The sequence below is a fragment of the Salvia splendens genome, chromosome 8 (assembly GCF_004379255.2).
Source record: "Salvia splendens isolate huo1 chromosome 8, SspV2, whole genome shotgun sequence".
NCBI lineage: Eukaryota > Viridiplantae > Streptophyta > Magnoliopsida > Lamiales > Lamiaceae > Salvia > Salvia splendens.
Window position 1 is genome coordinate 25,934,053 of NC_056039.1, and position 14,982 is coordinate 25,949,034.

Sequence of the window (14,982 nt, forward strand, 5' to 3'; positions counted from 1 at the left end):
CCCCCCCCCCCCCCCCCGCTGACAGAATTTGTACACTCCGTTGACATCAGCCCCCATTGACATAATTTGTACACTATGTTGACATCAGTTTGTATAGTTTATATTATAGAGAGTTTGTATTTGATCACACATCTCTATATAGATAGACCAACTATTTAGTCCAACTTTATATTTAAATGACTATTAATCTTAATTAGTTAAATCATGGCTCCTTACTACACTTCTCTATTACGCTTCTAACCAATATATTGACTATTTAAACTTGAATACTAGTAATATTAGTGTATTACCAAGTTATAAATTGTTTTTCATTTAAAATAATTTACTTAAAACGGACAATAAATAAATCATATAAGGAATCCGTGAATCGGACCGATCAAACACTAGTTTGAATTAAAAAAAAAGTTCTTCTCCACAATATTCTATTCACTGGGTTTGTTGTGACAACATACTGATAACTACACGATGACTGCAATTACTCAAAGAGTCAAATATTATTTTGTGTGTATCATATAACAACAAGTGAAAACTGAGCATCTTTGAGTTGTCTTCTGAATTCATCCAAAAATAAAAACGATGGACCGCCAAAATGATAAAGATAGAGAAGGAAAGCACGACCCTAAATGTATCTACCCTTCACGGACTTATATTGAACTTCGCAATTGCTAAACTCCACAAACTTCCAAACTCTTCATTTCACTTCATCATTATCGAACTTCCTTTTCTTTCAAGGGTTAATCATTGTTTGCCCCACGACAAGCTTCACATTTTTAATCTTCATCTTTTCAACCATATTAGTATTGCTTTATTAATATCATTAAAACAATAGGGATGATATATTTGTACAAACTCTAAACTATGTTAACAGATGATAAATAACGTCAACAGAAAATGTCTACACAATGTCAACATTGTCAACCGATTGACATTATGTTGACATTTTCTGTTGATGCTGATGTTATTTATCATCTATTGACATCAAATCTTGAAATCTAACAGTCTAGATCATAGTTTATAATATATAGGGAGGATCAGTTTGTATTTTATCAGTGCCAAATAATAATATAAGTATATGTTACTCTTTAATATAATACATGTTTACTCCAATAGGATTTCATCAATTATAGTACAAACGACTCCCCATAACAGTGTTTTTGTAGGTAGCTATGTCTTCCTCTAACTTTTACTAATTGATTTAATTGTTCCACACAACATCATATACTATATATTATAAAATAATACTACTAGAAAGTTGTTGCATTAATTGGTGTACAGCATATCATTCACGGGTTGCCCCAAAATTGAACTATAAAATCATGTATGAAACAAACCCTAAACTCACAAACTCAAAAACCCTAACCCAACCCATGGATCCAAAGCCTCTAGCCATGTTGTACATCTTCATGGTTTTCATGCTAATCACATTGCCACCAGCCTTCTCTTGGCAACAAAACTGCCCACCACCTTACCCTCCCTACGGCGGCCGCCCCTCCCCCCCAGCCCACCACCACCCACCCTCCCCTCCCAAACACCACCCTCACCCACCCTCCCCTCCAAAACACCACCCCCACCCACCTTCCCCTCCCAAACACCACCCTCCCCAACCACCCCACCACGCCCCCCCGGTAGTCCACCCGCCAGTCATCGTGCCACCAATAATCATGCCACCTCCCGTCATCTCTCCCCCGATAATCATGCCACCTCCGGTGACCAAACCGCCCCCTGCCTCTCCTTACCCTCCCTACACCCCACCCGGAGGAGGGAAACCGGGCCCACCACCAGCAGCCACGTGCCCCATAGACGCGCTGAAGCTAGGGCTGTGCCTCGACGTACTGGGAGGGTTGGTCCACGTGGGGATAGGAAACCCGGTGGAGAACATATGCTGCCCGGTGCTACAAGGCCTCCTAGAGCTCGAAGCCGCCGTTTGTTTGTGCACAACAATAAGGCTTAAGCTTCTCAATCTCAACATTTTCCTTCCCTTGGCGCTGCAGCTGCTGGCCACGTGCGGCCTTACGCCACCGCCGGGGTTTGTGTGCCCACCTCTCTAAGAGTTTTTCTATGTTCCATGGCGGCCGTGCTTGTTGGTTCTTGCTACATGCATCGGATCGGAGTTTGGGGTTTTGTAATAATTAATTTGCTCATTAGTTTCCTAATTTTCTAAAATGTTTTGTGTTAGGAGTACTACTTGTGTTTTGCTAGACTAAATGTTTGTGATCTTTGTGTTATTATATATAACTACTACTTTTATTAATTTGCTGTTTAGTTTTCAAGTTTTCTAAAGCTTTTTTTTATCATTACTTGGATTTCTCTAGACTAAGTATGTGATCTTTGCGATATTATTATTGCTTGTATTAGCTTTTATATTAAGATAATCTTCGTGTTATTGATTATTTATTTATTTTATTCTAGATAGCCATCGATATGTGATGAAGGGATGGAAACGGGTACAAATGTAATCCCTCCATCTCTAATAATTTGTCACAATTTTACTTGACAAATGTTTTAAGAAATGTAATAGAAAATGGGTTGAAAAGTTCATAGCATGGTCTACTTTTATATACTAGTTTTATAATAAAATGTGAGTGAGAATGAGGTAGTAGGATGTGAGATTCGTTACCAAAAATGGTAAAAAAAATTAAAGGTGACAAATTTTTCAAAACGGTGGGGAGGGAGTATGTGATTTTAAAATAATCTGTTACCTTAAATATTTGTGCTAAGCACCGATCATATAATTTTTTTATTACCGAAATTTCAAGGTTGGAAATAAACACGTACTGTACTCAATATTTTTTTATTATAGGTAATAAAATATTACTACCTCCGTTCCGCATTAACTGTCACAATTGCTTTTCGGCACTCGTTTTATAAAAATGATAATAAATAGTTAAAGTCGATAAATAGTAAAATAAGAGGAAGAATAAGGTAGAGAAGAGTCTTCTTTACATTACTCTCTCTCTTACATTACTATTTTTCCACTTTAACTATTTATTATCATTTTTATAAAACAAGTGTCGAAAAGCAAATATGACAGTTAATGCGGGACGGATGTAATATATATTAATATTTAATATTAATTTAGGTTAATCTTGCTAACAAGATTCATGATTAAGTCGTTAATTTGGTCAAACCACGGTTGGTCATTAAGTTTAGACTGAAATGTTAATTCTGAACCAAAATATATTTCCATTTAGGATAAAAAGATAACACTATGGATATGACCATTAAATTTTTATAGAGAAAACGTATGTGATTAGACTATATTCTTTAATTAATTACTTTTTTTAACTCTTTTTCCCATGTTTTTCTTAAAAAGATTGTTGGGGGAAATTGGGTGATTTTCTAGTGCTAATGGTACAACTCGAGGTATGGAAATTGCCCACCATTCCAAGTTGTGGCTCTACACCACTGATTTATTTATTCTGACGATTCTAACTACCCCGCTGATTCCTAAGTTTTGGAAATTTACTATAAGGTCTTTAAAATAAATTCAATTAAACACCCTTAACTAATGCCGGTAAAAATCTACCATTTTACTATAGTAAAATATACATTCTCGTATGTAATCTTTATCAAAGTTAATATCATTCATTTGTTCGCGAATATGAGTCCTGTTTTTTTTTAATATTTTCTTAAAACTCGTGCCAGAAAGAAATGAGATTCCTATTCGTGGACAGAGGGAGTAATACAATATATTAAGAATGAACAGTTCATTAAAAACAACAAAGGCATTCTCATTGTTTCATTACAGGGGGACTGTACTAACATATAGATACTCTTATCCTTATTGAAATCACAGTCCAATCTTACTTATCGACACTACATCATAAACATAAACTCTCTTTTTCCATTGTTATAATTCAAAACATCAAAAAAAATATCTGGCAGAAATTCAATAAAAAATTATCCATTACATACCACCTTTCCAAATATAGAAAATTCTATTAAAATGTAGAAACTATGTAAAAAATCCTCATGCAGCGGCCAACCGCTCAAAAGAATACACAATTTCCCCAAGCAAAATAACGAACACCAAAATGACGACAACAGATGCCGTTTTCGTTGTTTTCTTGAATAATTTACAATGGTTAGCTTTTGCAGCAACAATGATGAACATTGATGGTTTGAGACAAGAGACAAAACATTAGAATTATACATATACAAAAGTTCGAAAGGTATGAAAAATGGCTGAGTCTGCGAACCAAACGGAGGGGGTGATAGTATGCTATGCTCCAACGATGATCACAACCAACGGGATTTGGCAAGGCGATAACCCTCTCGACTATTCCCTGCCCCTCTTCGTCTTGCAGCTAACCCTCGTCGTTGTCACCACCCGTATCCTCGTCTTCGCCCTCAAGCCCCTCCGACAGCCCCATGTCATCTCCGAAATTCTTGTAAGTTATGCGGCAAACCGATGTTTTTATGGAAAAGAGGAAGTATTTAATTTATTCTGTTTAGTACTACTTGTTTGTGAAGGGCGGGATAATCTTGGGGCCGTCCGTGCTGGGAAGGAACAAGAAGTTCGCGAGCACGATTTTCCCCCTAAGGAGCGTGTTGGTTCTCGAAACCATCGCAAATGTCGGGCTTCTCTACTTCCTCTTCTTGGTTGGAGTGGAAATGGACATCACCTTGATAAAACGCACCGGGAAGAAGGCTGTGGTGATCGCGATTGCAGGCATGATCCTCCCTTTTCTGATAGGAGTGTTCTTCGCCTTCGTCCTGCATGAGAAGTCCGGATTTGTGAGGCTAGGGACGTTGATACTCTTTCTTGGAGTCTCCTTGTCTGTCACCTCTTTCTCTGTCCTCGCTCGTATCCTCGCAGAGCTTAAGCTTCTGAACTCGGATATGGGGAGGCTGGCCATGTCATCCGCTCTCATAAACGACATGTGTGCTTGGGTTCTGCTAGCCGTTGCCATTGCTTTGGCTGCGAACCAGGACACGTCTCTGACTTCACTGTGGGTTATTCTTTCGAGTTTGGTGTTTGTGGTTTTTTGTGTGTATGTTGTGAGGCCTGTCATCTCATGGGTGATACAGAGGACGCCCGAGGGCGAATCCGTGAATGAGGTATACATCTGTCTTATACTGACCGGAGTGATGATCTCGGCTTTCATCACGGATGCCCTTGGCACACACTCTGTTTTTGGAGCTTTTGTGTTTGGGTTAGTCATCCCAAATGGCCCTTTCGGTATAACTCTGATAGAAAGGATGGAGGATTTCTTTACCGGACTTCTTTTACCTCTGTTTTTCGCCATCAGCGGCCTCAAAACCGACGTCTCTTCTATAAAAGATTTCAGTACGTGGGCTATTCTAGCTGCGGTTATCGTCCTTGCTTGTGCGGGTAAAGTCGCAGGCACGCTTCTCGTCACTATCTACTATAAGATCCCATTCGACGACGGCCTCACACTTGGTCTGCTCATGAACGCCAAAGGCCTCATCGAGATGATCGTGCTCAACGTTGGAAAAGATCAGAAGGTATTGTTAATTAATTATAGCTTCTATACTAAAAATATGTGTTCTTATCATGTTTTGCCATGTCCAGGTTCTGGACGACGAAGCGTTCGCACTTATGGTGATCGTGGCAACCGTCATGACTTCAATCATCAGTCCAATCGTAACAACTGTATACAAACCCGCCAAGAAATTCGCACCGTACAAGAGGCGGACAATCCAACAAACCAAACAGGACGACGAGTTTCGGGTCCTCGTTTGCGTGCACACTCCGAAAAACGTCCCGACCATAATCAATCTTCTCGAAGCTTCCCACCCGACCAAGAAGTCCCCGATGTGCACGTACGTCCTCCACCTAGTCGAGCTCACCGGCCGCTCCTCCGCCATGCTCATCGTCCACAACGGCCAAAAATCCTCCCGATCCTCCGTCCACCGGACCCAGTCCGACCACATCATCCACGCCTTCGAAAACTTCCAACAAAACATCGGCTTCATCTCCATCAATCCATTAACTGCAATCTCCCCTTACTCCACAATGAACGAGGACATCTGCCAGGTGGCCGAGGACAAGCGCGTTGCCTTCATCATCATCCCCTTCCACAAACAAATAACGGTCGACGGAGGGCTGGAGACTGCCAACCCAGCTCTCCGGACCATCAACCAGAACGTACTCGCCAACGCCCCCTGCTCTGTCGGGATCCTGGTCGACCGCGGGCTAACCGGGTCGACCAGGCTGTCCGTTAACCACACCGGACATCACGTCGCTGTGCTGTTCTTCGGTGGGCCAGATGGCAGGGAGGCGCTGGCGTATGCATGGAGGATGTCAGAGCACCCGGGGATAAACCTCACAGTAGTGCGCTTCCTGCCCGGGGAAACCGGGCACGAGGAGGAGAAGGAGGAGGAGGAGGATAGGGACAAAGAGATGGATGCAGAGATTATTAGCCAGATTAGAGCGAGGGCGTCGGGGGATGCCTCGATTGTATACAAGGAGAAATTCGTGAACAATGGACAGGAGACGGTGGCGACGATAAGGTCGATGGATGCGATTTATGATTTATTTATAGTGGGGAGGGGGGAGGGGTACACGTCGCCGCTGACGGCGGGGCTGACGGATTGGAGCGAGTGCCCGGAGATTGGAGGGATTGGGGATTTGCTGGCGTCGGCGGATTTCGCAGCGACGTGTTCGGTGTTGGTGGTGCAGCAGTATGTGGGGGCGGAGGTGTTAGGGGAGACGGCGGAGGCGGGTACACCGGATAGTCCTAGTCAGCAGCTGCCTGACCGACCGTTTGATTTGGTGCGGCGGACGTCGCCGCGGGGTCTTACACAACCGTGATGGCTCTCTCTTATGCGGGATGAATTGTTTTATTGATTTGTTGTATAATTAGCTCCACTAGAAATTTGTCTCTAAAATCATGAACTTTAGTTAAATTTTAAAATTAGTCTAAAATATCACAAATTTTACAATTTATTTGTTATTTCTCATGACAGAACAATCATCATACAACCAATTTCCGTGCATTTTTTAATCCTACTTGGGACTACTGAATCAACGTGATTTTCTACGTAACTTTTTATCCTACTTGTTATGCCACCCGCAACGCATCACGCGGGTGGCCCGTAATCCGTCACGCCGGGACGAGACTGCGGCGTGACACGTTGCAGCGCCCCGTCTCGTCCCCAGCCCGCCGAGCGTTCCGTCCCGCCGAGACGGATGGCGAGACGTCTCGCCACGCGCCAGCGCGATGTGGCGCACTCCGGCGCCATGCTTGACGTCCACTCGCCGGCCCGCGAGTGGGCATCGTCACGCTGACGCAATAAATCATTTTTTGAAACATTCGAATTAAAAAAAATGAAAAACGGTAATATTACCGTTAATATTACTATTTTTTCTTTTTTTTTACTCTATCAATACTCTTAATTCATCCTTATTTCACACACAAATACACATCTATTTTTCTCAAATCATCTCCATTTCCTCTCCAATTTTCATCTAACCTCTCATCACAAAATGTCCGGCGACGGAAACTTTGGCGGAAGCCGCTCCGGCAGGTTCGACATCAACACGTTCGACGACTGGGGGGCATGTACAATGTCCTGGGTGGTGGTTCTGGTTCGTCGACGCCGGGCACCCAGGATTTTTCGATGCCGGGGGATTACCAACCACCCCATTTTGATGTGGATGCATATGCCCGTCCCTCCACCCCGAGGTATTCGCAGGGATTATCCCAGATTCGGGAGGATTATTCCGTTGAACCCACTCCGGAGGAAGGGTGAGGCGGTGGAAGCTCCAGGGGCGGAGGCGGAGACGGAGGAGGAGGAGGAGGATCTAGGCCGGCATCCGTACAGCCCCAAAGAAACGCTGGCGGTGTACAAAGCTTGGATCAGCGTCTCGTACGATCCCATCATCGGGTATCAACAATCCCGGAAGTGCTTTTGGGAAAAGGTCACCGAGGCCTACCACGAGATTAAGCCGAAGGGGTCCGGCGCTGCACATTTAAGATGCTCCGCGCTCACTTTGACCGAGTCGACAGAGAGATCAAAAAATTATGCGCCATCTACAAGAGTGAAGCGGCTCATTACCAAAGCGGAGCCACGAGAACCGACATTTTGAGGTCGGCTTTGCGAGTCTACTTCGACGACACCGGCAAACAATTCAAACATGTCAATGTTTGGGAGGTCGTCAAAGACGAGGAAAGGTGGGCCGGCGGTGTCCGGTCCAGCTCGGGCTCGACCTCGAAGTGCATGAAGCACACGGTGGGTGGCCAATACTCGTCTAGTGAAGGCGGTTCGGGCAGCGTCGCACAAGAGTTTGCCTCGCAGGAGGTTGAGGGCACGGCAGACGATGCCGGCGAAGGCGGCTACAGGGAGGAGGGGCCGAGCCGAATCAAGCCAGGCGGGCTCGGGCTCGGGGGCACCCTCGAACTCCCTACTGTCCATGTACATGACCGCCACAATGGCGGACACTTCCCGCATGACGCCTCCCCAATACCAAGCCTATCTTACCAGAATTAAATTTATGGCAAGACAACTTGGTATTCCGCCTCCAGGTGGCTTTAGTGCACCTCCACCGCCTTCGGGGGATGATTCGCAGGTGGAGTAGTTTTTTTTTATTTTCTATAAAATTGTATTTTAAATTATGTAATTTTTATTTTTTTAGAATTTTAATTATATGTTTTTTTTGTTTTTTTGAATTTTAAGTTGTATTTTTATTTTATGTTGTAATTTTATTTTATTTAATGAAGTGTGTTTTTATTAATTGAATTTGGTTGGAAATAAAAATAAAAAAATGAAATTGAATGAATAGTAATTTAAGAGACGGTTAAGGGACGGATAAGAGATGGAGGGTTGCAGGTTCCGTCCCTTAGTTAAGAGATGGAGTAAAAAAGTATAGTGGGGCCCATGAATAGTAATTTAAGGGACGGTTAATGGACGGATAAGAGACAGCGTTGCAGATGGCCTTATGAACTTAAAATATAATACTCCCTCCGTTAACAAAAAATAGAGCACATTTGCCAATTTTGATTGTCCACGAAAAATAGAACACATTTAAAAAACGAAAGTTTTCAACAATGTCTCTCTTACTTTTTCCCCTTCTCTCTAACTAATAATATAGACCCCACATTCTACTAATACTATTTCTCTCTTACTTTTTTCCCTTCTCTCTTACTTTTTTCCCTTCTCTCTTACTTTACCAATTCCACATTAAAACTCGTGTCATTCACAGTGTGTCCTATTTTTCGTGGATGGAGGGAGTATAAATTATCATAAATATTTCACGGTTGCTCACTTATAATAAGATTTTTGCCGAAGATATCTCAATTGGGCTGCCATGGGAAATAACAAATAAAATGTAAAGTTTGCGATATTTTAAATCAATTTTAAAGTTCGTGGAAAATACCAAAATATGACCAAAGCTCATGAGTTTAGAGACCAAGATACTAAGCTGCACCGAACAAGAACGAGGATAATTTTTGGATTATGATATTATGTTGTGACTTTTGAGTAATAGAATGATCTGCTATGAAACCAGAGTCAGAAATCACAGTCTATTTCATCTGGACAACGTTATGTGCCGTTCCATTCGGTCCCATTAAATAGTAGCTAGTATGAGTTTTACGAAATTGTTGAATTTGTGAGGTAAATTGTTTATTAGTGTGGTTCTAGTCCAGCTGATAATGATTATACTTTCTAGATCTTATTAAAAATGAAACATTTTTCTTGGTTGTCACATAAAAAATGAAAACAACGTCATCGCTACTTTTTCATCGCTCTTATCTCCACAGTAAGTCACAAAACAATACTCTCTCCGTTCCATTATAGTGGGAGCATTTCTTTTCGCCACGGAGATTAAGGAAAATGTGTATTAAATAAAAAGAAAATAAAGTATGAGGGAGAGAAAAGTAGAGATAAGAAATTAAGAGAGATGGAAAAGTAAGTGAGAAGAAATATGTTGACTTTTACTAAAAATGGAAATGATGACAAAATAACTCTACTACTATGGAAATGAACGAAACGGAACGGAGGGAGTACTACATAAAATTACATGCCGAAAACCAAATATTTCATTTCTAATGGGACGGAGGAAGTAGATTGCTATTGCTGAAGGGTTTAGATCCCCCTGCACTGGAGAGAAGCACAACAGGGGATGTTGTTTCTCACATACTACTCCATCTGTTCCATAATAGTGGAGGCGTTGCTTTTTGAAATGCAACTTAAGAAAAAATTGTGTTAAGTGAGTTAATAAATAAAGAATAAAGTAAGAAATGAAAAAGGTAGAAAGATGAAGAGATAATAAAGTAAAATATAGTAAAGTAAGTGAGAAAAAATGTGTTGACTTTTGCGAAAAGGGAAAATGACTACACTACTATGGAAAGTACAATAATGTCAAAATAACTCCATTATTATAGAATAGAGGGAATAATATTTTATAAAGTAAGAAAGAATAAAATAAGAGATATGAAGAGAGAATAAAGTAAGAAAAGGAATTACTTTTTGCCAAAAATAGGAATGACTCAATTATGTCAGAACTTTCCAAAATAGAAAAATAACTCAATTAACACGGAATGAAGGCTCTCGAAGAGACTATGTGATCAAGATAATAATTTTCTAATTGAAAAAGATACCCTGCAACGATTTATTAGCTACATGAAAATATAAATTAGATATTCCTTCCATCTCATTATATATAAAATATTTAGGAATCGGCACGAGATTTTATGTAATGTTGTTTTGTGAGTTAATGAATAGAGAGTAAAGTAAGAGAGATGAAAATGTAAATATAGAGTTGATTAATTTTAAAAAATATTTCATTTTTAATAGAACAATAAAAAAAAATGTTTCATTTACCGTTGTTTAGCAGATTAAAATGGTCTAGAATCTAGATAGATCATTGAAGATGAGAACACTGGGTTTACAATCAAGTGTCTAGTTCTATGGGCCGACTTGTTTCTTTATATGGGTGGATTTTATTTTCTTTGCGTCGTCTCTTTAATTTATTGGGCCGCTAAACTTATTTGGGTCGATTGGAATCATTTGATAATCGGGCCATTCTCTTTTAATTAGTCGTGGGCTTTCTAAATTTTATTGGTAGAATTAATATAGTTTGACTGTGGGTCTCGATTAAGTAATTCTATTATAGTTCAATTTTTGGAATTAAGTATGCAATTAATCTGCTAAATAATTAATATATTTATGATTAAATCTCTGAATTTTATTAGATAATTAATTCTCTGTGATGAAATCTGTATATTTAAATAGATAATTAATCTTTCAATTAATTAGTTTTTTTAATTAACTTTCGATATAATTAAAGATGTAAGGTCGATCCTATTCCTTTGTATTCAATTCTTCGAATTCAATTCAGTATTTAATCTTCCAATTAAATAATTTCTTGTTATCAAAACTCAAAATTTAATTAAATAATTAATTATCGATTAATTAATTTTCTTTGTAATTAAATTTTTAAAATTAATTATCTAATTAGTTTTCCGATCAATTAATTTTTTGTAATTAAATCTTCATATACAATTAAAGCTTGGAATTAAAACTCCCGATTTAATTAAGTTCCATGTAATTAAATATCTCAATATAATAAGTCTCAAGGTAATTAAATCTCACGATTTAATTAGTACGAAGGAATACCATAATCTTCTTAAGCGAAACGAAGTTATGATGTACTATATCCCTGTAGGAGAATTGCATATTAAGAATATTACGAAGGAACACCATCGTGTCGTGCATTTGGTGTTTCGTACACTCTTGTCAAATAGAATATAATTCCTTTCGTGCGTATTGTTACTATCGATCCTGAAGTACCAATAATATGAGATATTATTATATTTGTTTTTCTTTCATTTACCAACATCCACATTTCTTTTTTATTTATCTCTTGTTATCCATTAACTTTGCATGTGAGCTAGGGAACTGGCTGTATGTTATCACTAATCATCATGTAACTAGTACAATGTTTAAAGAAATGGTACTATAAATACCAAGTAAATTCAAATGCCTATTTCCAAGCTTAAACCACTTGCCTAACAATTTAGCTATTAAGGACGACAGTCATGAGAACTGACACTAGAATTAATTTTCTACCTATAAAAACGTAGGAAATAGGCATTTGAATTTACTGGGTATTTATAGTAAAACATTGTACTAGTATGTATGTGATATGAATCTGACCGTTTAAATATAAAACGAAATTAATTGCAAACATATCGTTCTCATCTAAGTCAAAAACTATTACACACACCGTAATTGAGTTTAATTCTAAAATTAAATTAATATTTACAATAAATTTTCAGTCAAAATATGTAAATTAGATGCTAGTATATGTATTTGCATAGTAATTAATCGAGAATGATAGTCTAATTTCACGAACTCAAAAATTAATAATTGACGTTTAAGATGATTCGTTTGTGTTAACACTAACTTTCGATTAAGAAAGCCAATAAATCCCATTACACATTAATTACTTTTATTGAAGACATGTCACACAAGCACAATAATATTAAAACAACTAAGCACAGACGAAGTCCTTGGGCACATTCTTGTTGCACACATTGAGGAGCAAGCTGAGAGAGAGTGGGACATTAAGGTTAATCCCCAAAATGTTAGCCCGAATCGCGGTGCAAAGGCAGACCGCAGCCTCAAGGTCGACCAGCCCCTCGATGAGGCTGCAGCATGGCATTGTCGGAGGCATCCCAATTGTCAAGTTGAGAAGGCTGCCTAGCAGGTCGGCGCAGATGCCGAGTTTTAGGGCATCTCTAGGGCACGAGGCGCTCGGTTTAGGGCTCGGCGGAGTCCAAGAAGCGGCCAACGTGAAGAAGATTAGGTTGAGTGAAAGGAATAGAGCAAGTGAAGTGTTTCTCTTAGTGGCCATTTTTGCTAGATTTTTTTGTAAGAGTTTTTTTTTGTGCATGAATTTTTAATGAAGGGATTAGGGTTTTTATAGAGAGGAAAAGGTGGATTCTTGATTGCTTGAAGTTAAAGAATTTGTTTAGAATTGAATGAGGGTTCCATATATTGTGTGATGATTTTGGATGCATGTTAATTTGAGGATGACGTCTCATGATTTATTAAGTATAGGAACAAATTATACCTAATGAATTATGTGGCGTTAATTATGTTCATTGATCCCGTGAAGTAAGAGTTGGCCAGCATTGATTCGTTTAAAGAAAATAAATGTGTTAACCATCATTGAGTAGTTTGTCTAGTATATTTATGGGTGCATACATTGGGATCATAGGAATGAGTCAATACGAATTCTATTATATCTCATCAATTGCTAATTATGGATAAAGCGTTACACAAAAGTGTTGGTTGGACTATATTTACAAATACATGCATTTGGTATTAGAAACATTTTAAAAATCAGGGTAAGAAAATCGGCGGTTCAACCAATCCAACCGATTTAAACACTCATTATCGATTATAATCAATGACTAACCGGTAACATCTCCATATATATAAGAAATAACAAAATTTAATAAATGATTAAATATAGATTATAAAAAAAACATTTACATAATTCCATATATATTATAAAAAATATTAAAATTTAATAAATAATAAAATATAATTAATTAGATGGATACTAATGATTAAAATTAACTAATTATTACTCCCTCCGTCCCACAAGAATATGCACTCTTTCCTTTTTAGTCCGCACAAGAATATGCACTTTCTAATTTTGAAAACCCATTTCTCTCTAATGAGACGGGGCCTATTCTCTACTAACAATATTATATTTACTTTTTCTTTCAATCTTTTCCTTACTTTACCAATTTTGCATTAAAACCTCTGTCAAACCCAAAGTACTTATAAAGAATATAATAAAAAAAGAATTAGAATAAAAAAAGAATTATAAGCAAGTATTATTAAAAATTCGACGTTTTATACTCCATAAATGAATGGTTTAAATCTCAACAAGTACAATTTTATTTTTTTTGAAAAGTATTAAAATTCCTTTTAACTAGCTCAAGCGACAATTCACAGTTGAATCGGTCGATTTGTCTTATCTAAAATTACTCAAGATTCCACTATGGTTTAAATGTGTGAATCTAACTAGACCAAGTTCTGGTTCACATTCGCATCAACGTATTTATTATTTTATATAAAAAAAATTTCATTTGTCGAACCAATTCGTAAAATAATGAACCAAAGAAATTAATTCCCTTCATGCGTTGAACCAAAAAATAAAATTCTCTCTTATCCTTTCATTTCTGTTTCATGATTTATTTTCATTTTCCAGTGTAATAGTCATGTATGCATGCAATATAATATATTTTCCATATTATATTATTATATATAGGGAATATATTATACTACCATATGCAGTTCTAAAAAAGATATAAACCATCGAATTATTCGATAAGAAGACTATATATTGATCACGTAAATGGATCGGACTTTTTGTTGTACTATTTTCTACTCTATCATAAAAAGGGAATATATACTAATATACACATACGTACATGAATTCATACTCTTTATCTTTGCCACATATATACACATAAATACATTAATATAGACAGTCATAAAAATTTTTCCACTTACAGATAAAACGTTAAAACCTATATAATCATTGAATATATACACATAAATTTGCGTGCTATCATAAATTTTTTCTACTTACTCATAAAACGGTAAACACCACTTCATATTAAGCTAGCACTATCTTATATATGCTTTTAAACTAATATAAGTTATTTAATTATGACCTACACGGTTAGTATAACATCATTTTTTCATGGATAAAAAAATTTATATAAATATCACAAACTGAAGTTCATGAAAATATTAACTATTATCATGTGTAATGTATAAGGGATATTAGCATCAATTGTACACATTTGTTTTTTACACCAATTTTAATCTTGTCATATATTATCACGAACTTAAATAGTTATTACATTTTTGCCGGCCGGTGACATAATTTGGCTACATCTCACTTACCTTTACATCACATCATATTAGATGTGGTTATCATTGCAAAATAATAGTGTGTGATTACAATGCACATAGAAGGCAAATATT

General features: G+C 37.8%; 3 protein-coding genes across 3 annotated transcripts; 2 read left to right on the forward strand and 1 right to left on the reverse strand.

Moving 5' to 3' along the window:
- Window positions 1-1,354: 1,354 nt before the first annotated feature.
- Window positions 1,355-2,251, forward strand: LOC121743903 (36.4 kDa proline-rich protein-like). Its single transcript, XM_042137289.1, has one exon. The coding sequence runs from the start codon at window positions 1,368-1,370 to the stop codon at window positions 2,046-2,048; it is 681 nt and encodes a 226-aa protein (XP_041993223.1). The 5' UTR covers window positions 1,355-1,367; the 3' UTR covers window positions 2,049-2,251.
- Window positions 2,252-4,181: 1,930 nt separating this feature from the next.
- On the forward strand, window positions 4,182-6,778 carry LOC121745977 (cation/H(+) antiporter 15-like). Its single transcript, XM_042139924.1, has 3 exons — window positions 4,182-4,391; window positions 4,474-5,469; window positions 5,537-6,778. Exons 1-3 carry the CDS (start codon window positions 4,182-4,184, stop codon window positions 6,776-6,778), a joined length of 2,448 nt encoding a protein of 815 aa, XP_041995858.1.
- Window positions 6,779-12,382: 5,604 nt separating this feature from the next.
- On the reverse strand, window positions 12,383-12,844 carry LOC121743861 (14 kDa proline-rich protein DC2.15-like). The gene has a single exon (XM_042137243.1). The coding sequence runs from the start codon at window positions 12,824-12,826 to the stop codon at window positions 12,464-12,466; it is 363 nt and encodes a 120-aa protein (XP_041993177.1). The 5' UTR covers window positions 12,827-12,844; the 3' UTR covers window positions 12,383-12,463.
- Window positions 12,845-14,982: the final 2,138 nt, after the last annotated feature.